General features: G+C 42.8%; 2 protein-coding genes across 2 annotated transcripts in view; one reads left to right on the plus strand and one right to left on the minus strand.

Annotated features, from left to right (window-relative positions):
* The window catches only part of cilp2 (cartilage intermediate layer protein 2), a 37,517-nt gene extending 26,098 nt beyond the window's left edge, over positions 1-11,419 (plus strand). The window contains 10 exon segments of the mRNA XM_056603305.1: positions 412-681; positions 1,567-1,749; positions 3,038-3,193; positions 3,562-3,879; positions 4,421-4,444; positions 4,447-4,528; positions 4,818-4,975; positions 6,413-7,503; positions 7,506-8,852; positions 9,135-11,419. Coding sequence (XP_056459280.1) covers positions 412-681; positions 1,567-1,749; positions 3,038-3,193; positions 3,562-3,879; positions 4,421-4,444; positions 4,447-4,528; positions 4,818-4,975; positions 6,413-7,503; positions 7,506-8,840 — 3,617 coding nt within the window. The 3' untranslated portion in view covers positions 8,841-8,852; positions 9,135-11,419.
* A 2,665-nt stretch (positions 11,420-14,084) lies between these two features.
* si:ch211-212d10.2 (uncharacterized protein LOC557710 homolog) lies at positions 14,085-16,337 on the minus strand. The gene is made up of 3 exons (XM_056603991.1): positions 15,922-16,337; positions 15,510-15,625; positions 14,085-14,430 (listed from the first exon to the last, which is right to left on the minus strand). Exons 1-3 carry the CDS (start codon positions 16,109-16,111, stop codon positions 14,332-14,334), a joined length of 405 nt encoding a protein of 134 aa, XP_056459966.1. The 5' UTR covers positions 16,112-16,337; the 3' UTR covers positions 14,085-14,331.
* Between the last annotated feature and the right edge of the window lie 10,321 nt (positions 16,338-26,658).

Here is a 26,658-nt window from a genome sequence, read left to right on the forward strand (position 1 = left end):
AGGACAATAACAACTCTCAACGGTAAACCGACATGATTAGTTCTTCAGCCACAGGCAAAATATCAACATGTTGTTCAACACTCATAACTCAATTATTATAATTATTACATTTATTTGGCTCAGGAGGTAGGGCAGCTGGTAACCGCAAGGTTTCTTGCTAGTCGATCCCCGGCTCCTCCTAGCCGAGCGTCGAGGTGTCCCTGAGCGAGACGCCTCACCCTGACTGCTCCCGACGAGCTGGCTGTCGCCTTGCGTGGCTGACACCGCCATCGGTGTGTGAATGTGTGCATGAACGGGTGAATGTCGGTCAATGCTTCAAAGTGCTTTGAGCGGCCACTGGCTAGAAAATCACAAAATAAATGCAGTCCATTTACCATTAATTATTTTTAATAATTAATGGCACCCTCCCAGGTGTGACGGAGTGGACGTCCTGGTTCAACATCGACCACCCGGGGGGCAACGGCGACTACGAGCGGCTGGAGGCCATCCGCTTCTACTACCGGGAGCGTGTGTGCACGCGGCCCAGCGCCATGGAGGCGCGCACCACCGACTGGGTGGCGGCGGCCGAGACCGGCGAGGTGGTGCACTCCAGCCTGGAGAAGGGCTTCTGGTGCGTCAACAAGGAGCAGCCCTACGGACGCACCTGCTCCAACTACCACGTCCGCTTCCACTGCCCTCCAGGTGCCCCCCCCCCCGTCCCGTCCCCGTCCCCCAGACATCCTATTATTTACATTGACATTCAGGGCGTTTAGCAGAAACTTTTATGCAACGCGACTTACAATACGTTTTGAAGATTTGTCAGAAGAAAGATAAATAATATATCGCTGTTGGTACAGTAAGGCGGTTCATAGAACCAAATGCCTGCATACAACAAATATATTACCAGAGAGAGAGAACTAGTTGTAGAAAGATGGACAAACAGAGAAAAAGAGAGAGGAATTGATGGTTGGAGAGAGTGAGACAGAGAGAGAGAGAGAGAGAGAGAGAGAGAGAGAGAGGAAGAGAGAGAGAGAGAGAGAGAGAGAGAGAGAGAGAGAGAGAGAGAGAGAGAGAGAGAGAGACAAACAGAGAGAGAGAGAGAGACAAACAGAGAGAGAGAGAGAGACAAACAGAGAGAGAGAGACAAACAGAGAGAGAGAGAGAGAGAGAGAGAGAGAGAGAGAGAGAGAGAGAGAGAGAGAGAGAGAGAGGGATGAAGTGCATCTGTGACTAGCTTGGCAGCCTCTTCCATGATCACGACCGCAATTACGGTCGTGATCCATGGGGTCGGGTTAGCTCAGAAGGTAGAGCGGGTTGACCTGGTGTTAGGCTAGTTCAATCCCCAGGAGTGTCGAGGTGTCTGAGCCAGGCCTCTCGCCTAACAGCTCCCGACGAGCTGGCTGTCGCCTCGCAGGGTCGACTCCGCCACCGGTGTGTGAATGTGTTACGTGTAATGATGTTTGTAAAGCGCTATGGATGAAAGCGTCTCCTAAACGTCCTAAAATGTCCAACTGTCAAAATGAGACCGTTCCATCTTATTTGACGACCCCCCCCCCCCCCCCCTCTGTCGCTTCCCCCTTGGTTCAGTCCAGGCCTACTGGACGGACTGGAGCGAGTGGGGGTCCTGCTCCACGGGGGCCTGCGGCGACGTGGGGGTCCAGGTCCGCCAGAGGAGGTGTGTGAGCAACCAGCCGGTGCCGCTGCTCCTGGTCCCCGCCTGCCAGGGGCCCCACTCGGAGAGGAGGGAGTGCTCCACGGCCCCGTGCACAGGTGACCGTCTGGGGCCCGTCCTGGGGGGGCCCGTCCCGGGGAGGGGACTGTCTGAGGCCCTGGGGTCCTGATGCCTCCAGCCCGGGGGGCCTCTGTTGTGCCTTTCGTTGTAGTTCTGTGATGTTTGGTTCAACTGCTTTTTTTTAATTGGCGAATACAAAAATGTACTTTTTGTGAAATGCACAAAAGCAAATTTTATATAACTATGTAAAAATAACTATTATAAATGTTTGGTTTATAATTGTTTAAAAATATATTTATTAAATATAAGCGATACAGCCGTTCCTGATGCCACAGACAATAACCCCATGAATGAAAACAGGCATTAATGAATGCTTATATTTGAATTCATTTTAATATAAATTGGTTATTAAGTCATAAATGAATGTAGAACGAATGGACTCATTAATCATTGATTCATTAGTGTGTTTGGTTCCTCACCCAATCATTCCCAGTTAATAAATATAAATCAATCATAAATATAGTTATGACAATAACCATTTAAATGACAGCGCACACAGGAACACGGAGGACATTTTGGTCGGACAACAACAACTGTTACGGTTCACGGTTGGCTGTCCTCACGTTTCCATGCAGATCTGTTTTCCTCTTATGAGAGTGCGTAGGCAGAGTCGTATTTCCCTTCAGCACTGTCGTGTTCAGTCTGTGGCTTTGTGACCTCGACGGGAACGAAGGTAAATAATAAACCAGGCTGCTCCCATCGGTGCAATTTAAATAAGTATGTGCAGATTCTCTCCAAAGAGGACGAAGTACATTGCATTAAAACGTCTCATTTAGACACACTATGTTCCCTGCGTTGGTCCCCCGATGGGACTGCAAATGATGCGCCTGTAAATCACGGCAGGGACAAGCTGTCTGCCAGCAGGATTATCGCAGCATGGCTGCCAATTAAAAGTTGTGAAACTGAAGGATTTGACCACAGGACCTGTACAAGCTGCAAGCGCTCTTTAATCCAATGGTTCTGCCCGACTCTTCTGATGTGAGGGACTTTAATTGATGGGGCCTGGTGTTGCCGTTCATCCGAGAACGATCTACCGACAGACCTGTACCCACCTCCGGTTCCAAAGAACATGTAATTGAGGTCATGTCGGCTTTTATCTAACAGCAACACGTTTAACACAGCCTCAAGGTTTACCTCCTGCCTCTCTTCAATAAAAAAAGTATCCTGGGGACAACTTGTGGAGCGTTATTCACTTCACGAGAAGTTGTTTGTTTCTCCTCTTTGACCGCTGTCCTCTTTTGTCTGTTTTCCTCTCTCTGCGACCAGCCCGTTGGGGGTCTTGGGGTCGGTGGGGGGCTTGTTCAGCCTCCTGCGGGGGGGGTCGTAGGATCAGAAGGAGGACCTGTGTGAAGACTTCAGACACGGTGCGATGTGTCGGACGACCCATGGAGATCCAGAAGTGCGGGAAAAGCCGATGCCCGGGTACGCTCAAGACAAACACAACAGACAAAGAACATCAAACCATATCGACAATAAAAGGAAGTTCATTGCCAAGCACTAACAATTGTCAGGTTAACCTTTTCCTCGTATACAACTAAGATAGCTAGGATAGATGCTACACAATTCTGAGTACTATTTGTAAGTGCCAGGACGTACAACATATAATAAGTCCGTACATTAAGTGCCAGGACGTACAACATAAAATAAGTGCATAAGACGGGGCTCGGGGGGTAGGACGGTGAACTCTGAAAAAGTGAGTCTTGAGTCTTTTGCGGAAGCTTCTCCTCTTCTATCATCAACCCCCCACCCCCCCCAACCTTCTCCGTCCGTCTGTCCGTCCGTCTCCACAGATAAATGTCTGATGGTGTGCCCCGAGGGGCTTCCCAGCGCCGACTGCGGCCGCTGCCTGTGCGAGGGGCACGTCCTGCAGGGGGAGGTGTACACCATCGCGGGGGTCCCCGTGGCGGGGGCCACGGTGGCGCTGGCCGACCGGCCCAAGGTGGCCCTCGCCCAGTCGGACCCTGCGGGCCGCTTCAGGGTCCCGGGGGTCTGCTCCTCCAGCCCCTCCCTGCTCTCCGTCAGGAAGGAGCGATTCGCCGCCGCCGCGGTCTCCACCTCCAGTAACGCCACCGGGCTGTCCTGGGTGCGGGCCGTGCTCGGGTCGACTGGTGAGTCCCAGCCAAGAGGTGGGGGGGGGAAGTGGACATTTCTTTTAATTTGAATTTGTTCTGTTGTGTTGTTTACAAGACCACCGACGACCAATAGACAGAGTTCACTTGAGTCTTGATATGATAATAAGTACGTAACAAGTACTGAGCTACGTAGGTTCAGCAGTATCGTGGTCTCGCTCCACATCCTCCCAAAGAGCCGGTCAGACAGTGGTTCACCTACCAGCGGCCTAAGACAGTGAGAGAATAAAAGGAAACGATAAAACAACCATCGGGGGATTTATCGCATTTTTTCAGGAGCTACTGCGAGCCTTCAAGTTTTGCGGCGCTGTAATATGCTTCTTTCATAAAACGGTTATAAGCCTGTGCCGAGGTGCTTACCTCGGCTGTATTTCAAACTGCCGTTCCCACCCCGACTGTTTCTCAGGGAAGCGCGTCGGGACTAACAAGAGTTTAATGTGTACTGCTGCCCACCAGTCGGCCCTATTGGCAGCGGTCTAGAGTCCGGCCCGTAATGGCTGCCTGTTTCCTCCGTCTGCAGAAAAGCCGTACATCTCCAAGCACCCGAGAACAAGGTCCGCCATGAGGGGGGACGCGTGCTGTTGTGCTGCAAGGCCACTGGCTCACCCACCCCGGATAAATACTACTGGTGAGATGGCTCATAACTTTACAAGTTGTCAAAGCTTTATTGCAAATTCCAAGGTATCAGATTTTAAAAGGAAAAGTCAATCCAATCATCATGTTTGCATTTGTTGTGCTCAATTGTGTAGTTTTGTTGGCGTCGCACACGTCTATGAGTCTCTGTTTGTGCGTTCGGCTCATCCAAAACTGAACTTCAGGACGTCTGCAGGAATCTCTGTTGCTACCACACGTCTCGTGTTCAGTTTCTAGAAGTTTCTGCTCGCTCCTCAATCCTTCTGGTCTTCCCTGTCGCTCAGGTACCACAATGGGACTCTGATGGACCGGAATGTATTCAAGTACGAGGAGGACCTGGTCCTGAGAGACCTGAAGCCCCGGCAGGCGGGTCTCTACCACTGCAAAGCCAGCAGTCCCGCAGGCAGCATCAAGTCCACCCAGGCCTTCCTCACTGTCATCGGTATGTATGTCTGTTCCGGAGGGACCGCGTGTACAAGATGTGTGTACAAGATGGGTCGCGTTGTGCTTCGGTATTTGAAGCCTCTGTCTGTGTGCTCTTTGACTTGGAAGATTGGCAGACTCTTTTATTAACATTGAATGAAAATGTTGAACAGCGTCAAACGCAGTAACAATATGGTGTGAAATAAAGCCATATTGTTTGACTGCCATCAGGTTTGGATGGCACTCAAAAATATAATGATGGTGTGATGGGATGGTATTAAGCAAAAGCGAGACAAATTAAATAAAATAATCTCCTCTGAATCACTGAAAAGGCAGACATCACCTTTAAAAATGACTGAAAAGCGCATCTGCTTTGGAAATTACATCTACGCTTTCATAGGAATCTACGCTTTCATAGGAATGTCAGCACTTGGTGCATTAAAAGGAGTGAAAGGACTCCACAGTGAGGACTAACTGAATGAGAGACAGCGTTGGTCTTGTCAATGGACCTATCTATTTCAATGAAAACAAATCAAGCACAGACTGAAAAGTGTTCATAAAAGCCATCTGGGCCCAATGAACCAGGCTGCACAAGAAGCAGACTCTTTTTATGATGTTTACGTTGGTTGAAACAACCTTTCTCTACACACCGAATATTTACAGTGTGAGATGGCCCTTGACACTGTAAAAAAAAAACTCCCTTTCCAAAGCGCCCTTTATTGAAGTGAAATTAAAGATGGCCAGTAAATTCTATGCGGTCGAGTCAGACAAGAATGCATCATCCACATCCATGTGGGATAGACACTCATCTCACCTTCCTCCCCCCCCCCCCCCCCCCCCCCCAGATACTTGTTAACACAAAGTCCTGTTGACCAAAGAGGATTTGTGGCAGCAGGGCGATCAATCTGCAGCTTGTATGGAACAGCCACTCCAGACTCTATTCAAAATAGTGACCCTAAGTGAAGGACTTCTAAGTTACCAAGCGCTGATTCGATTTAGATTCAGACTAGTACTGTATACTGTGGCGTTTAGTTTTTTTTCCAATAGCTTGGTCACATTAATTCTCACTGGTAAATGGTGGCATTTTGACAAAATTGTTATTGGTCATTTAGTCAGATAGTCTGAGTGTTGAGATTTGCCGATCACGGTTCATCCATTTCCGGTTTCATGTCCACCTTTCCATGGACTTAAACTAAATCGTATTCTGTTTTCTGTCGGTCTGGAACATATAATATAGGATGTTGGTTTAGAGGCTTTATGACAATTTATTTAAAATTTGTAAAAACCCGACCACATTCAGGTATCCAAGTCAGAAATTATTTTATACCACCAAAACTGCATCACATTATTACTTTTGTTTGCACATATTATACAACACAACATGCTGTTTGATGAACACTGTTTCAAAGCGTGTTGTATCATGGCTGACCGGCCCTCCATCTCTGTTCCCCAACAGGAAGAGGAACGCCGGCATGCAACACCACCCCCGAGGACAACAACATCAGGCTCCCCATGGACTGCGTTCAACCTGGGACCGATTCCAAGAACTACAACGCCGGCCGCTGCCCCCACAACACGTGTGCCGGCTCGCTGGACTCGGACTTACGCTGCAGGGACGGAGCGGGCTACTGCTGCGGGGTCCAAGAGATGGAGACTCGCACCATCGACTGTGGGAAATACAGCCTTCCCATCCGGGCGGTGACACAGTGCGGCTGCAAGAAGTGCGTGCAGCCTTCCGTGATGGTGCGTGGCCGAGTGGTCTCGGCGGACAACGGTGAACCGCTGCGTTTTGGACACATCTATATCGGCAAAGAGAGGGTGAGCACCACCGGGTACCAAGGAGGCTTCACGTTACACATCGCCCAGGACACGGGGAGGCTGGTGGTCAATTTTGTTGACCCTTCAGAGAAGTTCATCGACACCCCGAAGGTGTTTATATTCGACAAGAGGGGCGGATCCATCTACCATGACGTCAAGGTAATGAGAAAGCAAGCGGCGATCAGTATCAACGCAGGGGAGACCAACACCATCGAGTTAGGAGAGATTAAAGGGGAGGACCCTATAGGCCAGATCGTGATTCCTCCAAACTCATTTCATAGGGAAAACGGAGAGCTGTACGAGGGAACGGTGAAGGCCAGTGTCACATTTATCGATCCCAGGAATATCACCACAGCTGCCGCAGCCCCGGGAGACCTCAACTTTGTGGACGACGAGGGAGACATGCTCCCTCTGAGGACCTACGGCATGTTCTCCGTCGACTTCAGAGACGAGTTCAACAAGGAAGCCCTGGGCACTGGAGCAGTCCAGGTGCTTCTGGACACGCAGCATGTGAAAATGGAGGAACACATCCCCAAGATGAAACTGTGGTCGCTGAACACAGAGACGGGGGTGTGGGAGGAGGAGAGTGACTTCAGCTACACCAGGGCCACCGGCAGCCACGGGAGGGTCAAGCGAGAGGAGCGCACGTTCCTCATCGGCAACATGGAGATCCGAGAGCGCAGGCTGTTCAATCTGGACGTGCCGGAGAACAGACGCTGCTATGTCAAAGTCCGGTCCGGGCGTACATGAGTGAAAAGTTCCTGGCCAGCGAACAGGTGGAGGGGGTAGTGATCAGCCTGATCAATCTGGAACCCAAGCCCGGCTTCTCTTCCAACCCCAGGGCGTGGGGTCGATTCGACAGCGTCATCACCGGACACAACGGTGCTTGTTTGCCGGCGTTCTGTGATGCGCAGAGGCCCGACGCCTACACGGCCTACGTCACCGCCATCATGGGCGGGGAGGAACTGGAGGCCGCACCCTCGTCCCCCAAGATGAATCCAAACATCATCGGAGTTTCTCAGCCCTACTTGAATAAAATCGATTACCAGCGGTCCGACCACAATGACCCGGCTCTGAAGAAAACAGCTTTCAGAATCAACCTGGCCAAGCCAAACCCAAACAACCTTCAGGAAGCTAACGGCCCGATTTATCCTTATCGTAATTTAATAGCCTGTGAAAATGCAGAAATAAATGACAATCATTTTAGGTTCTTCCGAGTAGAAAAGGACAAGTACGAATACAACGTTGTGCCCTTCCAGGAGAATGATCTGACCACCTGGACGGGAGACTACCTCTCCTGGTGGCCCAATCCTCAGGAGTTCAGGGCCTGCTTCATCAAGATCAAGGTTCAAGGGCAGAAGGAAGTGATGGTCAGGTCCAAGAACATGGGCGGAACGCACCGCGCCACCAAGGGAAAGCTGTACGGCATCCGAGACATACGCAGCACCCGAGACATGAGGGAAGCCAACACCTCTGCAGCCTGCGTGGAGTTCAAATGCAGCGGGATGTTGTTCGACCAGTCTGAGGTGGACCGATCCCTCATATCCCTCCTCCCTCAGGGCAACTGCCGTCGAGTCGGCATCAACAACCTCCTGCAGGAGTACCTCACCAAACACCCCCCGGTGCCTCAGAACAACGAGTCCCACGCCTTCCACATGCTCGCCCCCGTCGACCCCCTGGGGCACAACTACGGCATCTACACCGTCACGGACCAGAACCCCAGGGTGGCCAAGGAGATCGCCATCGGACGCTGCTTCGACGGCACTTCCGACGGTTTCTCCAGAGAGATGAAGTCCGATTCCGGCGTGGCGATGACCTTCAGCTGTCCGGAGAGGAAGATCACCAGGGAAAGCCTCTTCCAGCGGCTGCAGACCAACCCAGGGCAGACCTTGTCCCAGATGGCCAGGGACATGCGGGAGTCGCAGGGCCTGCAGGTGCAGCGGTCGTCCACCCAGGTGGTGGCCTATCCTTCGGAGCAGCGCAGCAGGAGTCAGGGTCGCAGGGTATCCAGCGTCAGCTCCACCAGCAGAAGAAGAGTGACCTCGCGAGGACAACTACGCCAGTAGTTCTTCTGGGAGGTATGTTGACATTAGAACAAGAATAGGTGTGGTGATGGGTGCGTGTGTGTGTGTGCGTGTGCGTGTGCGTGTGTGTGTGGTGTGTGTGTGTGTGTGCGTGTGTGTGTGTGTGTGTGTGTGTGTGTGTGTGTGTGTGTGTGTGTGTGGTTTTTACTTCCTCTCATGATTATAGTAACAAGAAGAAGTAGAAGAAAAAGAAGCAGAAGAACAGTAAATATTATAAAAAGGATGATAATGATGAGGCTAAAATAATAATTATACATTATCTATCTTTATTTCTAGATTCCAAAATGTCAACAGAGGGAGAGCCTTGCTGGGCCAGTCAGTTAAAGGTGGATATGAACTTTGGTCTCACTATGAACAACACAGAACTCCCTGCCCCAGTTCCAATGGCCTCCGAATGCACGACCACCGCAGCAATATCTAGCACAAAGGATTTGCAAAAAATAATGAGTCTCCTATTTACTCCAAGGGTTTTTCAATACATTTTGTACATGTGTTTTTTCAATAACACAGGAATAGCAATTTTGTGTTAATCAAGCAGGACAATTGAAAATATAACCAGCTTCACATTTAACTCGGCTTCAAGGTATCATCAAGTTTAGATGCCTGCTTTATTTTTGTTGACAGAATGCTTGACGTTGCAAAACACTAAATTGTACCCCCAAATGTAAGGAAGTTACATAGCGGGACATTTGATGTGGTATGGGGCTGGCAAAAATACGACATGGTTTAAATACACACATTTTCATCCATTCGCTAAAGTAATTCAGCCCCCACGCCTCTTTCGCCTACTAAGGTTCTTGCCAGGACAAGCATTGCACAAAAACAAAGATAAGAAGCAGTAGACTCCACATATCTTTTTGCAGACGGCCCAAAGGAGCCATAGATGTTAGGAATGACAAAAGTTCCACATTCCACTTCTGTTCATGACCCGGAAAACCAAATTGAACAATGTCCACCCGCCATTTCCCCCAGCCGTCTCTTCTTTCATAGGAACTGTGACTTAATGAGGTTAACGGCAAGTCTAATATGTAATTCAAACTGATCTTTTTGTCTGGTGCTATTAGTGTCTGTCTGTCTTTGAATATTTAAGTGCAATAATGATGTACCATGTTAACTTGAGAAACCTTGCAGGGTGCCGACCTTGCATACGGCAAACCCATATACTCTCAGAACAATGTTGCAGACCTACACTTTTTTTTTTGGCAACAACCAAAGCAGTGTATTGCCTTTTTCTTTATGGTCCGAACGTTCTTTGCAACTGCATGGTGGATTTATTCACAGTAAATCTCATTCAATACGTTAAACTTCCCAGAACATTCTCATTACTCCGGGTTCATTTCTCAGTGGAGCGTTTCTTTCTTGGAGAAAAAACACTAAGTCTTGGCACTCCTAATTTTACTGGACATGGTTTTACAAGAGGGATGTATTTGGTCCTTTTTTCAGAAACACAATTATTAACAAGGTAGTGTAGTTCTCCCTGTTCAGACTTCAAGGGTTCAAGAGGCCCTTTCTGGTGAGGATTCAGTACGTTATGTCAATTTGAGTTGGTAAGATAGGAGGAGGGAACTTCCAGCCTCCATAATGGGTACAACTTGTTTATCCCCATCATAGTCACTTCTGGAGCTTCATGGGCTTTTGAGGAGCCATGGGGAATCCCCTGGAGCTGACCTTATCCCACAGCCAAATGAGGTAGGCTCTAGAGCTTGGAGAAATCAGGCAAGGCTGGAAGTAAACAAGGGGGCTGTGTTTAATCAGAAAACACATCACGTATACTTTTGGGAATAATTCAGATGGTTCAGACATTTTCAGCAAAGTGCAGATGGATTTAAGCTCATAACTGCTCCTCTGGTGAGAGTATTGCGGTACATGTTGTTAATAATCGCAATAGTTGCAGCATCAGCCTTTTGTGTCTTGGTTAACTCCGTTCCACAAGTTCATGCTAATGACGTAAATTCTCCAATAAAAAAACGATTTTTATCGGTGTGGATTAAAATGCAAGGTGTGTCTGTAAAAGGGATATTTATACCGTAACTTAAAGCTTCTGTTCTAGAGGATACTCCCAAATTCCATTATTGGTTGTGTTGCTCCTGCCAGCCCCTTAATCTGGACGTGGGAGACCCCGACCATTACGACTGACCTCACACATAACTACTGTCCCCGAGGGAAGTAGTCAAATCTGGTCCGTTAAAAACTCACTCCCTGTACCCTCCAGGCTCTGTGCTAGATAAAGGAAAATAAAAGGGTCCAGGTGATGCGGAGAGCCAAATCTTATAAAGACGTGACATTTGTGTGTGTGTGTGTTTGTGTGTGTGTGTGTAAACCAAGGTCACCAAGGGAATTCCAACAGCTGTTAAGCAACTGAAGGAAATGTTAAGTCCGAGAACATCAAGAGGAAAGGTGGATCACGATTACATACTGATGGATGATAATGCAGTTTGGCAGAGGAAAAAAAAAATGAAGGGAAAAATATTAGTGGTTTTGGGCCCCACAGTCCATCACTCACAGAATTCCAGACTTTGAAATTGGTTGCATGTGTAGGAAAAGATGTTTACAGAGGAAAATGATTTGACAGATAAGTTGGCTCCTGATAAAGAGAAGGCATGTGTTGGAGTTTGTGGTACAAGTGGACACTAATAGGGCGGTGTGTTTAGCATTATGTCAAGCATTGCCTGTGAGTGCATCCACATCATGCGAACAGCTCCTTTGCCTTCAGATAAACTTTAAAGATGATGCAAAACAATGTTAAATGATGAGATGAACTGATTTAGTAATCATAGTTCCGGGTTCTATGAAAGAAATACGCAAACGGTTAATTCTGGAGAGTACATGTACACGTTAGATAAATATTAATTTATTATGAAGGGCAAGAGGTTGAAATATATTGTCATCTTTAATCTTCACTGTAACAAATCACCATGAAATACTTTAAAAAAAACTACAAGCATAAATATAGACCTTGGGTAACACAAAGGAAAATGTGTTATCTCGGAGGGTAGTTTCAGTCACCCTTCCACAACACGTCTTAACATTGAAAATGAAGATAATATTTCATACTATTTTCATTTTATTAAGGTACCTCATGTCAAGTATGTATATATAAACATGAAAGACGAACAAAACATAATTCATTCATTATTAATCTCAAGATCATTCCTTTTGTAAAACTGTCATCTTACTATATTATAAAACGCTGGCATGGACCATTTAAACCCCTAATTGATGCAGACTTATTGAACATTAAGGTTAATAAGAAGCAACCGGCTTTAGGCCTGTGGTGATTTATGGGAATGTAACTGCATGAAGAGCTATGGATAACAGCAGTGTGCTCTTCGGTTATATCTGGCTAGTTTGAAGGAGACTATATAACTTATTAAGACGGAACCACAGAACCCTCCTATGCAGTCCTTAACGAGTCACAGAAATGGATTTCTTTAAGGAAAGGCGCATGAACATCATATCGATCAATCACAACTCTTGCATAACACTATTGACTAATTGTATTCCATTTATCAAGTTATTGTTTTTCTTCTTTTGCTGAATTAAGATTTGATTTGTAAAGTGTATTGTATGAAGTTACCATTTGAACAACATGTAAATATGTTTTTGTAAACTTTTTGGGTGATGCTTTGTCTAAATTTTTGTTTTCTATTATATGTAATTAAGAATTAAAGGGGAGTAAACAACTGTCGAGTCAGTGATTTCATTGATTTGAGGACAAAGTTAAGTTCTTTTTAAAATACAAACACAACTGAGGTAATTGAAATATATGTACATAGATTATGTTAGTATTTTGAATACTTCCAACAACAACATCTATAATGCAAAGATGCACATTGTGACAGCCAACGTTAGAAATAATATGAAGCTAATAACACAATTTGCAGCCTGGGAGAGAAATTAACAATCCTGTGTTTAAGCATCTTAAACACAAGCGTGTTGCTGAAGCTACAAATGCTTGTTCCCTTAAACATCAAACAACATAGAACAGACATACAGATTTAGAAATGTTTTTCTCTCCAGGAAAATGAATAGTGGCCTTCCACAAGAGAATGACACATTTAGAATTGATTTTCTTCTCCATCCAGCCCACAGAACCTGTGCCCTAATTTTGTGACCTTTAAAATAAGTTTAGTGACTGGAAATATTAGCACAATGCGGTCTCGAAAAAAAGGAAGCCAAATTTGAGGAGAACAAAATGAATGGAGAGCTAGACTTCCATCAACACTCTTGGCCAGTGCAACATGCAAAGGAAATGTCAGTGTGCCAGACACATTGCGTCAACATCCTAAAAATACACACATATGCACATAATCACCAAAACCCACACACATATACATAAACATGCGCACACCCACACTCACACACACACACACACACACACACACACACACACCACATATGCATATACTCTTTTCAAAGTCAACTTTGTTACGACGACTGCATTACAAGTATGAAGTACCAATTGTAGTCGCATCAGTGAGGAATCAACTGTGAACTGGCCAACAGAGGAGTCAAAAAGGTATATTAATGCCCGCTCCCAGCACCAAAAATAAGGAAGTGTGTGCCTGCATGTTTCCCCAGTTGAATCACTTTGAGGTCTGAAATGTTTGAACTGATAATATATCTTCACACTTACAGGTAAATATCCCCCAGGAGGAAACATTAACAAATAAGGCTCTAGTTATGTTTTGGATGAATAGTGATAGAAAAGAAAACCTTAAAATTTTTAATTGAAAAGGCTTGGCTAATAGGCCAGATAGGGCCTCACTATGCGTCATGCATATGATAGAAAACGATGTGTTATTCACATTGTGATTTTACTTTTAAATGCGTATAGTGAACATCCTGAATCCACTACAAAGCTAGGTGTCATAAAAAAACGAAATAAATCAAATCTTCTAAATAAACAGGGCAATTTAATCAATGTTATGCACTTGCTAAAGGACGGTATTTGCAGTTATCAATTCTTAAACGTGGGAAATAGAAATAAAGGCAAATACACGTTTATCTTTGGCACGGAAACCGTTTGATCCAGTCTGGAGTTTATGTGGAGCTTGAAGCTCCCTCTCTCTCTCTCTCTCTCTCTCTCTCTCTCTCTCTCTCTCTCTCTCTCTCTCTCTCTCTCTCCTCTCTCTCTCTCTCTCTCTCTCTCTCTCTCTCTCTCTCTCTCTCTCTCTCTCTCTCTCGCTCTCTCTCTCTCTCTCTCTCTCTCCTCTCTCTCTCTCTCTCTCTCTCTGATAACCAATCATCTCACTTAAATTCCATGACTCCTGTCGTCTCCAGACTTGATAGATGGCTGTGAACTGAGTCCATTGTGTTCCCACTCTATCCAAGCTCCATCAAAACTGATAGATAAGGCTCAGGGATGTCTCCAATTATTATTATTATATATATATATAGGCCAATGTATATTTGAAAACTATGGCGTGAGTGCTACACGTAGGGGTCCCACAAAGACCTTGTGGGAAGGAGTTCAGCTTTTCTTCACTGCTGGGAATGGCTGTAAGGAGAGAGGACTGGCATGCTTCACGTACACACAGTCCTCCTGGATCTTCACCTCATACACTTCTTGCTGAAGAAAAGGAGAGAAAAAAAGAAATGAGAAATTCCTTAAAATGGAGACGCGACTCTTGATCGAACTTCCAAGTGTCTTAGGCAAACATAAAAACCAACATATTTAAGGCCAAAAATCGACCAGGCACTTTTTTTTCAATGTCTTCCGAATGCCACACACATATTGTGCAACCCATCACGTCAAATACAACCCTTTAGTTATATGCTTAACCACTCCTTTTTAGGTGAAATAGCGCAACATAATGTATCTATAGATTGATCGGTTGAAAAAAAATGGTTTGGACATGTGCTCTTTCAATCTGCATAGACAAAAATGAAAGATCATAACAGTTATTAGTTCAACATCACAACTCCATTCTTTCTACTGATACGTAAAGCAGTTGGTGACTCCAAACATGAATATATCAAATCAAAGGATCTCGCGTAACATGTTAATTAACTTCATTAAGTTAATTACAGCCAATACAAAATGTTTTTCACTAAACAGGTTTTTACTGCTCCGTTTGACTCATTACCATGTCAGCTCGTAAAAGTATATAGCAGTGATTGTCCATACTGAGATGTGAAGCATTCAATTATGCTAGAAAATTGGTCTGAGACCATTTCCATGGCTGTAAAACCAGACTCAGGTTGATGTTGGCGGGTTGATATTCTGCTCTGAGCCATCAAAAACACACCGCCTCAGTTGTCAGTTTTGTAATAAATCAGCTGCAGTTTTTTCATTTTTTATTACTAATATTTATATAGAAAATAATTTCATAGTTCATGGGGTTTAGAATAACACCACGACAAGCTTCATAATGCCATCACAAAAGTTACATTATTGGTTTCAAAATTGTACAATAACTTTAAATATTTTATTTGTGGGGAACACTTTTATTCTCCCTCCTAATCAAACATCACGTTAGGCCTACTGACTCATTTTTATGAGTGATAGCAAGGCCAAATAACAGCACTAGCACTGTAATATTCTCCAAAATCCAAATTAAACATTAAAAAGATCTCCCCACAGTAACACCCCCTTTAACCCAGGACTGACCAGCCAGTTCCCCAGTTCAGCCCACCCAGTGGACCTACCTGTAACCCAGTCCCCGACTTGCCCGTCCTCAGATTGAAATCATAGTCGTGCCATGGACAGAAAACCTGCAGTACCCCGTTGGCCTCTTCAATGTCTCCATCACAGAGAGGACCACCTGACAGGACATAACACACACACACACACACACACACACACATGGTCACTACAACCGGAAACGCTTATTACAGCGACAACCAAGACGCTTTATCTCGGTTTGACAGCCCAGCAGGGACATGACATGTTTACAACCGGAGGATTTTGTAACGTTAGGTGACGTGGCTATCCAAGCTTCAGCTGTATTACGCCATGTATATCAAACTATTATTAGCAGGGGGCAAGGGGCTTGGGATAAACAAAGCATCTGTAACGCAAAACGTTCTCGGTAGTTTTCGTGATGACGTTGATCTTTACCGGAGTGCGAGCAACGGGCGTCCATCGCGAAGAACTCCCCCTTGACGTGGAAGAGGCAGACGTCTGCCTGGTGTCCGAGCGGGGAGTACATCAGGCGGCACGGCTTCTGCGAGAGCTCCGAGACTGGGCCTGCGAGTCTCCACGCACCGCTCTCCTTGTTTCCGTCCTCGTTCCCGGAGCTCGAAGCCATTAGAACCCGAACTGGATGATGCGTGCTTCGTCTTCGCTCCCCGCGTTTCTCGGATTAAACCAGCTGTTTCGACAGCTTGATTTGGCTGGATAACGTTAGGAGAATCTTCCATAATAACCGCGCCGACATGCTTTCGAGTCCACCCCCGTAGAGTCCCAGAGCTGGTTTCCTCTAGCCCCAGTATGGATAGCCCCGGAGCTTGTTTCCTCTCGCCCCTTGTGTGGAGCATCCTATCAGGAAGTGCTCATTAGGTTTCATTGTGTTTATTTGATTAATCTCTTCTGGTGATGTTTGACAGCGGTTACATATTACAGATTACAGCTGGCTGACTGATCTTTATACTTGGGTATTGAAGTGTAGATTGCCCTATGAAAATACCCTTTGTACCATTGTAACGACATGCATACAATGATTTATCAAAGTATCATTCATGTGTTCCAGTGGACTGAGTCTAGTCTTAAAGCTGTTCGTTAAATGGACCTGGCTGTTGTCTCATTCCACTTCATTTTCCATGGTGCAGCAAATTAAAAATAACAAAAGACTAGGTGGCCCCTTCAGTAGTCTACATTACATACAAGCTACAGCCCATAGCGATGGAATTGCCCCTGAGTTGGGGTTTAAAGGTACATGGAGTAAATAGCTTATATGTGATTCCTCAATTAGCAATTGCCCTCCATTTGGCACCAGGTTAAATATTTTCCATAATTTGGTGGAAAGCTGTTCCAGACAGGTATTTGGCAGGGTATACAAGTCATGTTTTCCACAGACCTGTTTCATAATTAACATTAGTCTATCACTATTGGACAAAGTCTAATGTGAACATATTAGACTAGGTTAAAGTTGCACTAGGTTTTAAAGACGATAAAAATGTATTGCCGTGTAGGATATCAAAATCGTTCTAATTTGTTTGGCTCCTTTGCTAAAATATGGACTGATATCATTTCCAGTTATTGAAACACAATTTCCATTTGGAAATAAATATCAATCATTCATAAAAAAAAATCCAAAAATAGGACAACATTAAAAGCTCAAGTTTTCCTTTATCCACTGAATCGTTGTGTTCTTTACATTGCCAACCACCAAGTCTGGGCAGTGTAGTCTGAGAGTGATGTGAGTTGTTACTTTATCCACTCAAGTTGTGCAACAGAGAGCCCTTTTGTCCTGCTCTGGCTTCAGGATGCTGGTTTGAAGTCCACTGCTTAGAAGAAAAGCTATTCCTTTGGATATGTTTTCGCAGGAAAATACTATTGATGCCTGTTAGGAGGTTTTGCGTCACTGCACACTGGCATGCAACATGAGATTTGCCACATCAAGCACATGGTGTCATATATCTACTGTATGTCCTAATGAGCTTAGAGTGTAGGACATAACCAATTTTAGTACAAATCATTTCTGGATAGATATGTTGTTACATAATATACCCTTTTACTTGGTATCAATTATATTGAACCCACTATTGTTAAGTCTTAAGTGTTATCACAAATGTGCGCAGCACCACCAAAAGGAACATATTATTTTAATTACAGGCTAATTTGAGCAATGAAATGATTAAATCATCAGAGTATTCTTTTAGAAATAGATAATTGGTGGAAAATTGTGAACAACAGTTGGACAATGATCTCTGTCTTCATGTTCAATCAGATCTATAATATTTTGCATTTGCCTATCAAAACCATGTGTCAAATCATAGCACAAATCCAATAAATGTTGGTAGCCTACGTAAACTGTTATGCAAAAATAAATATATTCCTTCAACATTCCCAAGTAGCTCTCTGGGAGAAAATGTTATTTTAATATTTTGGTATTTTCAAAAGTATAAATCAACATCTTTGTTCAATCCATGGCTAGAGATTAATGTGAGTTAAAATTAAAACAGGCAGTCTAATAGCCCCACAAGATTGGGTTAGACAAATAAATACAGTATAACTAGAAGTATGTTACGACTGTAATCCCAGACAAACATAACTAGTTTTATCAGGCAAATGTTCAACGAGGGAAAAGGAAAAAAAAACATAATGGCAGACATGAATCATCAGGTGGAACGAGATCCTCGATAAAAAAAAGCAGAATTTATAACAAAATAACCACATTCTCAGCTCTTCTGTAATCCACTTCGGACAGTGCAGGATCAGGGCGATGGAAGTGTTTTCCCAGGTTATAATTGAGCCTGCTTCCGATGGAAGACTGGGTTTCATGCAAAGGTCCAAGCTCATTCATCACTCGTCTCCTCTCGTTCCTGAAGCACTGTCCTCATCCCAGCCGCCACCCTCCGTGACGTCTACTGACTCAGCGGCCAACCCTGGACGAATCACTGCCTCCCTGGGCCAATGTGCTTTTATTAGCTCAACCAATGCATTGGCACTTTCCGTGTGTTTTCACCCTATTTCATCCATGGATCCCGTCGCCTTTTTCTTTCCTAAATCGAATAGATCTTGTTTATTTTACACTGCGGGACTCAGGCAAGGGCCGTGAAATGAATCCTCCGTTTGTGTTGACACGATAATGGGTCCATTCAGAGCAGGTGCTGCTGATATCTGAAACCGACAGTCCATTTTTGTCGATGGTTAGAAGCGATGAAAAACAAAACCATCACCGTATACGTGGGGATTGAGGGATGAATTGATGGATGGATGATAGATGGATGATAAAGCACAACAGTGGACAGTCTCTTGGTTATAGCCTACTGGGAAAATGGGGGCAGTGAGCTCCATCATATTGTTGCGATTAAGGCTGAACTGTGAAGGGAAGAGTGACAGCTTCAGAGAGCAGAGAGGGAGATAGAGTGTGAGAGCTCAAAGAGAAAGAGAGAGATTGAAGAGATAAGAGAGAGTAATGAGGAAGATATAGAGGCGAGACAGTGTGATCGAAGAGGGGGAAGAGAGAGAGGAAGAGAGGAAAATAGAGAGAGAAAAGAACAAGAGATTAAGGAGGGGGGGAGAGAGAGAGAGAGAGCAAGATTCAACAGCTCCTTCTGTCATCACATCAAACTTTCTACAAATCAGAAAGTTGACTTCTAATCTTACCTGACTCCGTCATTGCTTACATGAACATTATAGTGTTGAAATGTTAAAGCATGTCCTATTCTCTGTGCTGGTTAGATTAGACGTGGTGTGATCCAGTGGGATGTTTAACAGACTTCTTCAAAATCACATTGTAAGACAGAGGTAGTTTGCAAAGGGAAAACAGCAAGAGATTCTAGATTGAAACATTGAATATCCTTGAGGTGCAGTCGACCTGCATGCTTTTGGATCTGGCAATCTCTCTGGTTTCCTTTAAACAAATCGTGTTTCAACCACTCTGACATTGTTATATTGTTGACTACCTATGTACTAGCTTAGGAATGAAATCTGGGTCTGATGTGATCTGAGATGTAACACACGCACACACACACACACACACACACACACACACACACACACACACACACACACACACACACACACACACACACACACACACACACACACACACCACACACACACACACACACACACACAAACACACACAACCCCCCCCCCCCCCCCCACACACACAAACACACACACACACATACACTTCATTCAGGTCTGCTGTATGGATCAGACTAAGCTACATTCCTTCTCCCATCTCTTCATTCCTGATCATAACCAGACACAATACGACTTGTTTTCCAAAGCTCTGTCTGCGGTTCTCAATTCTGCTGACAGACTTCGAAAAAAAGAAGAAAAGAGATGAACGAAGGGCCGAGGAATAAGAATATGTGAAACTGCGGCGCGAAGCAAAAAGGCGCCGGCTCTGTGATGGCTTTATGGTGCATCGCTTGGTTCCCGTGCGGACCTGATGGTGGTTTGCGTTTGAGAGGAAGGGGACTGATGGGTGTGTGATGGCTTTGTGGTCCGTCGGGGAAATAAGGCACATCTGTCGTTGTGAGGCTGATGGACACGACATATGTGTGTTATTGTGTATTTTTCTGTCATATATATTCTACGTTATAAATGATCTGAATAAGAAGACGTAGAAGAAAGTACCGAGAGCAAAACTCAACAAAACACAGGAAATGTATAATATACCCTGAAAACCTGCCATATGATATTTATTGTGCAAGTATACTTTTACATGCAAATAATTCTGTAATCCAAAAACAACCTTTTATTCCGAGCCACCTTAATTCATTAAATCACACTGTTCAAAGTTTAGAAACTTTTAGAAACTTCTGAGGGTTTCTGTGAAGTATATTAAAGGGTGAGATGGAGGAAAGAGAGGAAGACAGAGAGAGAGAGAGAGAGAGAGAGAGAGAGAGAGAGAGAGAGAGAGAGAGAGAGAGAGAGAGAGAGAGAGAGAGAGAGAAGGCTAGACAGACAGAGAGAGAGAGAGAGAGAGAGAGAGAAAGTCCCATAGAACTAAGGTGCCAAGTATGGCAATAAAAAGGAAGCCTGTATTCCGAACGGCCCATAGAGAGGTGTTAAGCTAGTTCCAGTCTGCTGTGGGCTTAGCTGACCACTGCAGCTTCCATCCTCATCTCAAATGAATCTCTAGTCCTTCTCTTGTGGATACTTGCCCTGACTCTGCCAGGGCACATGTCCGGGTCTTCATGTGTCAGCAGACCGCAGGCCCGCTGAGGCCATTAACACGCCATGTCCTCAGTTGTCATTTAAAGCATATCTACTGTAGGCCTGTGAGGCTATATATTCCCAGTACAGTACACTGTACTCCTGACTGTATTTGGCCACAAGGAAGGGTACTATACAGTATTGCATTTTTTTGATTCACAAGAATATATGAAAGCTAGAAAAATAAATTAACACATTTTGTTGGTCACCCTTTATCTCCAGTTGCGGGGCTGTAGGAATATTTAGCCAATAAAAAGTATTTTAAAGAGCTTGTGACTAAGTCTCGGAACTCCAGTGTCACCTCAAACTGTCAGCAAACCTCATAGCTCCGAGAAGGGTCCAGCTGCAGGCTTGGGTGTTTCCGTCATGACACAAGAACGCCCTTTAGGCGTTCCTGGTAGCGTTTCATCGACCAATCACGAGGTGTTTCGAAAGGCATACAGGGTTTCGCAAGGCATACTGCGAAGCACAGTCGCAAGGCATACTATGCTTTCCTTCCTTAATGGCAATTTTACCTCTCTCATTAGATTTAGCAATCATGGAGACCCCACTTTGCTAACGTTAGTTCTATGCTACCCGTACTTGAAACTGCTGTTTGAGAAAATCTAACTAGCGTATGTTTCGGATGTTGACAGCCGTGCGAAGAAGAAGGGGTTCGGTGTTGACTGTGAAAGTTAGGCCGGTTTATAGCAGAGTTTCCGTTTCCGTTTATTCAAATATGTTTTTTTTCATGATGACCAATAAAAAACAACAATGTTACCCCTTATGTTTTTTTTCATGACGACCAAAAAAAAACAACAGTGTTACCCCCTATGTTTTAATTGATAAATATCGACAGTGTTACCCCTTATGTTTTTTTTCATGACGACCAATAAAAAATGACAGTGTTACCCCTTACACTGGAAAAAGCCTTCTGTTGAACCAATTAAAAAAAACAAGGGTAATGGTTAACATCTATATTACATAACTTGAGCCAATGACAAATATATAGCTTGCCTCAAACAATATTTCCTATGTTCATAAAAACAAAATAATACAACTTGGCACCAAGTATAATTAAATTCTTTGAATGAAGTTAATACATTTAAATCGTATGTTAAATCCTAAACAAAAAAATATTGATTCACTCCAACAATTGTTTCTCATTTAAGAAATATCTATCAGAAATAATTTGTTTTATCCAATCAAAAAGATTACAATTTAATCAAACAATTGTTTCTCAATTAAACATGAACATTTTTAAACATAACATATTTTTGTATACATCATCATCATTTTTTCCCGCTCGACGCTCGCCGGTTCATGGCCTTGGGGCGCTTCTGCTGGAGAGATGGAAGTCTCTGTTCCAGCATCAGCAGTGTCAAAGACACCTCTATACTCTGCTTGGTGAAGCCGGGGATCGAACCACCAACCTTCAGGTTACCAGCCAACCCGCTCTACCACCTGAGCTACTGCCGCCACACAGTATATGTATTAACAATGTAAATCGCAGAGTTAGGCCTACTCCAGACCTCCCTCCAGACACAGACAGACTGTCCTAGCTCACAGAACCAGTGAGTCATCGTCACTCTGGTCAAGGCTCTCTACTGCAGGTTCAGCTGTAGGTGCTACCTTGAATGAATAAGCAGCTGATGTTCAAAAAAGCTTCAAAACATGATCAGGCAGCTGGTGCTCAAAGCAAGCATCACCTGACAGCTTTAATCCACTCTGCTTTAATCTATATCGGATGTATAGGATGGAGTTTAAGGTCTGCAAGGACATCCGGTTCCTGAGTTTGCTTTTTACCACCAGGACTGAGCTGAGTCTGAACAAATATTTCTAAATTGAGCTCCTAATCAAATATAACAGTGTTTTAGGAAGAAAACAAAAAAAAAATATTAATCAGTTGAATACACAACCTTAAAATTTTACATTTGTCAAAATGGATATTTCTTAATTGAGCTCCTAATTAAAAATATCTATATTTCACAGTATTTTGAAATAAAAAAAAGTTATTTTAAAAATAAAACAAAAAATGTTTATTTGAATTGAATTACAAAATAATAATCAGATGAAGTACGGCTTAAAACCCTTTTTCCAGTGTATGTTTTTTTCATGACGACCAATAAAAACAACAGTGTTACCCCTTATGTTTTTTTCATGATGACCAAAGAAAAACGACAGTGTCACCCCTCATGTTTCATTTGATAAAAATGACAGTGTTACCCCCTATGTTTTAATTGATAAATATCGACAGTGTTACCCCTTATGTTTTTTCCATGACGACCAATAAAAAACTACAGTGTTACCCCTTATGTTTTTTTTCATGACGACCAAAGACAAATGACAGTGTCACCCTTACGTTTCATTTGATAAAAACGACAGTGTTACCCTTATGTTATTTTCCCATGATGACTGATGAAAAACAACAGTGTTACCCCTTACATTTTTTTTCATGACGACCAGTAAAAAACTACAGTGTTACCCCTTATGTTTTTTTTCATGACGACCAATAAAGACAACAGTGTTACCCCTCATGTTTTTTTCATGACGACCAATAAAAAACGACAGTGTTACCCCTTATGTTTTTTCCATGACGACCAATAAAAAACTACAGTGTTACCCCTTTATTTTTTTTTAATTGATAAATATCGACAGTGTTACCCCTTATGTTTTTTTTCATGACGACCAATAAAAAAACAACAGTGTTACCCCTTATGTTTTTTTCATGACGACCAATAAAAAAACAACAGTGTTACCCCTTATGTTTTTTTTCATGAAGACCAATAAAAAACAAGAGCGTTACCCCTTATGTTTTTTTTCATGAAGACCAATAAAAAACAACAGTGTTACCCCTTATGTTTTCTTTCATGACAACCAATAAAAAACAACAGTGTTACCCCTTATGTTTTTTTTCATGACGACCAATAAAAAAACAACAGTGTTACCCCTTATATATTTTTTCATGACGACCAATAAAAAACAACAGTGTTACCCCCTTTTTTTTTTTTCATGACGACCAATAAAAAAACAACAGTGTTACCCCTTATGTTTTTTTTCATGAAGACCAATAAAAAACAACAGTGTTACCCCTTATGTTTTTTTTCATGACGACCAATAAAAAAAAAACAGTGTTGCCCCTTATGTTTTTTTTCATGACGACCAATAAAAAAACAACAGTGTTACCCCTTATGTTTTTTTTCATGGAGACCAATAAAAAACAACAGTGTTACCCCTTATGTTTTTTTTCATGAAGACCATTAAAAAACAACAGTGTTACCCCTTATGTTTTCTTTCATGACGACCAATAAAAAACAACAGTGTTAACTTACCACTTATGTTTTTTTTCATGACGACCAATAAAAAAACAACAGTGTTACCCCTTATGTTTTTTTTCATGAAGACCAATAAAAAACAACAGTGTTACCCCTTATATTTTTTTTTATGACGACCAATAAAAAACAACAGTGTTACCCCTTATGTTTTTTTTCATGAAGACCAATAAAAAACAACAGTGTTACCCCTTATGGGTTTTTCATGACGACAGATAAAAAATTACAGTGTTACCCTTTACGTTTCATTTGATAAAAACGACAGTGTTACCCCTTATGTTTTTTGACTTGATGACTGATGAAAAACAACAGTGTTACCCCTTATATATTTTTTCATGACGACCAATAAAAAACAACAGTGTTACCCCCTTTTTTTTTTTTCATGACGACCAATAAAAAAACAACAGTGTTACCCCTTATGTTTTTTTTCATGAAGACCAATAAAAAACAACAGTGTTACCCCTTATGTTTTTTTTCATGACGACCAATAAAAAAAAAACAGTGTTGCCCCTTATGTTTTTTTTCATGACGACCAATAAAAAAACAACAGTGTTACCCCTTATGTTTTTTTTCATGGAGACCAATAAAAAACAACAGTGTTACCCCTTATGTTTTTTTTCATGAAGACCATTAAAAAACAACAGTGTTACCCCTTATGTTTTCTTTCATGACGACCAATAAAAAACAACAGTGTTAACTTACCACTTATGTTTTTTTTCATGACGACCAATAAAAAAACAACAGTGTTACCCCTTATGTTTTTTTTCATGAAGACCAATAAAAAACAACAGTGTTACCCCTTATATTTTTTTTTATGACGACCAATAAAAAACAACAGTGTTACCCCTTATGTTTTTTTTCATGAAGACCAATAAAAAACAACAGTGTTACCCCTTATGGGTTTTTCATGACGACAGATAAAAAATTACAGTGTTACCCTTTACGTTTCATTTGATAAAAACGACAGTGTTACCCCTTATGTTTTTTGACTTGATGACTGATGAAAACCAACAGTGTTACCCCTTATATTTTATTTGACAAGGACAATTTTTTCTTCTTTTTCAAATATCTTTTTTCTTCATGACGACCAATACAAAACAACAGAGGTACCCCTGTTGACGTTTTTGCGGGGATCCGAACCTGAGCTGATTAGAGTATTAACCTCCGAACTTATCCATGCACCATCAAGACACCGAATTAAGTCATCTCAATGGTTATACTTGACTTTATAATTCGCATGAAATAGAAATAAGAGTCTTCCAACAGAAGACAATAACCGGACTTGAACCCCGGTCTCCAGGGCTTTAGCTCACAGCTCTCTCCACTTCCCACTGACATTTGTGAGATTATTATGTCTGAGTCTTGTTACCACTTAAGTTTTTTTTCATGACGACCAATAAAAAAACAAAAGTGTTACCCCTTATGATTTTTTTCATGAAGACCAATAAAAAACAACAGTGTTACCCCATATGTTTTTTTTCATGAAGACCAATAAAAAACAACAGTGTTACCCCTTATGTTTTCTTTCATGACGACCAATAAAAAACAACAGTGTTACCACTTATGTTTTTTTTCTTGACGACCAATAAAAAAACAACAGTGTTACCCCTTATGTTTTTTTTCATGAAGACCAATAAAAAACAACAGTGTTACCCCTTATGTTTTTTTTCATGAAGACCAATAAAAAACAACAGTGTTACCCCTTATGTTTTCTTTCATGACAACCAATAAAAAACAACAGTGATACCACTTATGTTTTTTTTCATGACGACCAATAAAAAAACAACAGTGTTACCCCTTATGTTTTTTTTCATGAAGACCAATAAAAAACAACAGTGTTACCCCTTATATTTTTTTTCATGACGACCAATAAAAAACAACAGTGTTACCCCTTATGTTTTTTTTCATGAAGACCAATAAAAAACAACAGTGTTACCCCTTATGGGTTTTTCATGACGACATATAAAAAATTACAGTGTTACCCTTTACGTTTCATTTGATAAAAACGACAGTGTTACCCCTTATGTTTTTTGACTTGATGACTGATGAAAACCAACAATGTTACCCCTTATATTTTATTTGACAAGGACAATTTTTTCTTCTTTTTCAAATATCTTTTTTTTTCATGACGACCAATATAAAACAACAGTGGCAGTGACGTCTTTGCGGGGATCCGAACCTGAGCTGATTAGAGTATTAACCTCCGAATTTATCCATGCACCATCAAGACACAGAATTAAGTCATCACAATGGTTATACTTGACTTTATAATTCGCATGAAATAGAAATAAGAGCCTTCCAACAGATGACATCAACCGGACTTGAACCCCGGTCTCCAGGAGGTTAGCTCACAGCTCTCTCCACTTCCCACTGACATATGCAAGTTTATTAAGTCTGAGGTTATATATGACAGTGCAATAGACATGATAGCATTACGTTTAAAATTAAAGATATTGTTTTTACTACAGAAATTGAGCCGCGGTCTCCAGTGGGTTAGGCAGAGTGCACTCCACTCCACCACTGAGGGGATGACAATACACAATAATCAATCATCAATAAAGAGGATATACATGACATTAAAATGTATGTGTGTATTTGTATTATTCTCCTCATGTTTTTTTTCATGACGACCAATAAAAAACGACAG

The sequence above is a fragment of the Gadus chalcogrammus genome, chromosome 12 (genome assembly GCF_026213295.1).
Source record: "Gadus chalcogrammus isolate NIFS_2021 chromosome 12, NIFS_Gcha_1.0, whole genome shotgun sequence".
NCBI classification, from domain to species: Eukaryota; Metazoa; Chordata; class Actinopteri; order Gadiformes; family Gadidae; genus Gadus; species Gadus chalcogrammus.

What these genes read in the sequence shown, in the direction of transcription:
- si:ch211-212d10.2 (XM_056603991.1), bottom strand. Translation starts at nt 16,111, where the DNA reads ATGGCTTCGAGCTCCGGGAACGAGGACGGAAACAAGGAGAGCGGTGCG. An exon ending in CGCCCGTTGCTCGCACTCCG is followed by an intron (nt 15,626 to 15,921) that starts GTAAAGATCAAC and finishes ATGTCCTGTCAG; the next exon opens with GTGGTCCTCTCTGTGATGGA. An exon ending in AGTCGGGGACTGGGTTACAG is followed by an intron (nt 14,431 to 15,509) that starts GTAGGTCCACTG and finishes CCTTTTCTTCAG; the next exon opens with CAAGAAGTGTATGAGGTGAA.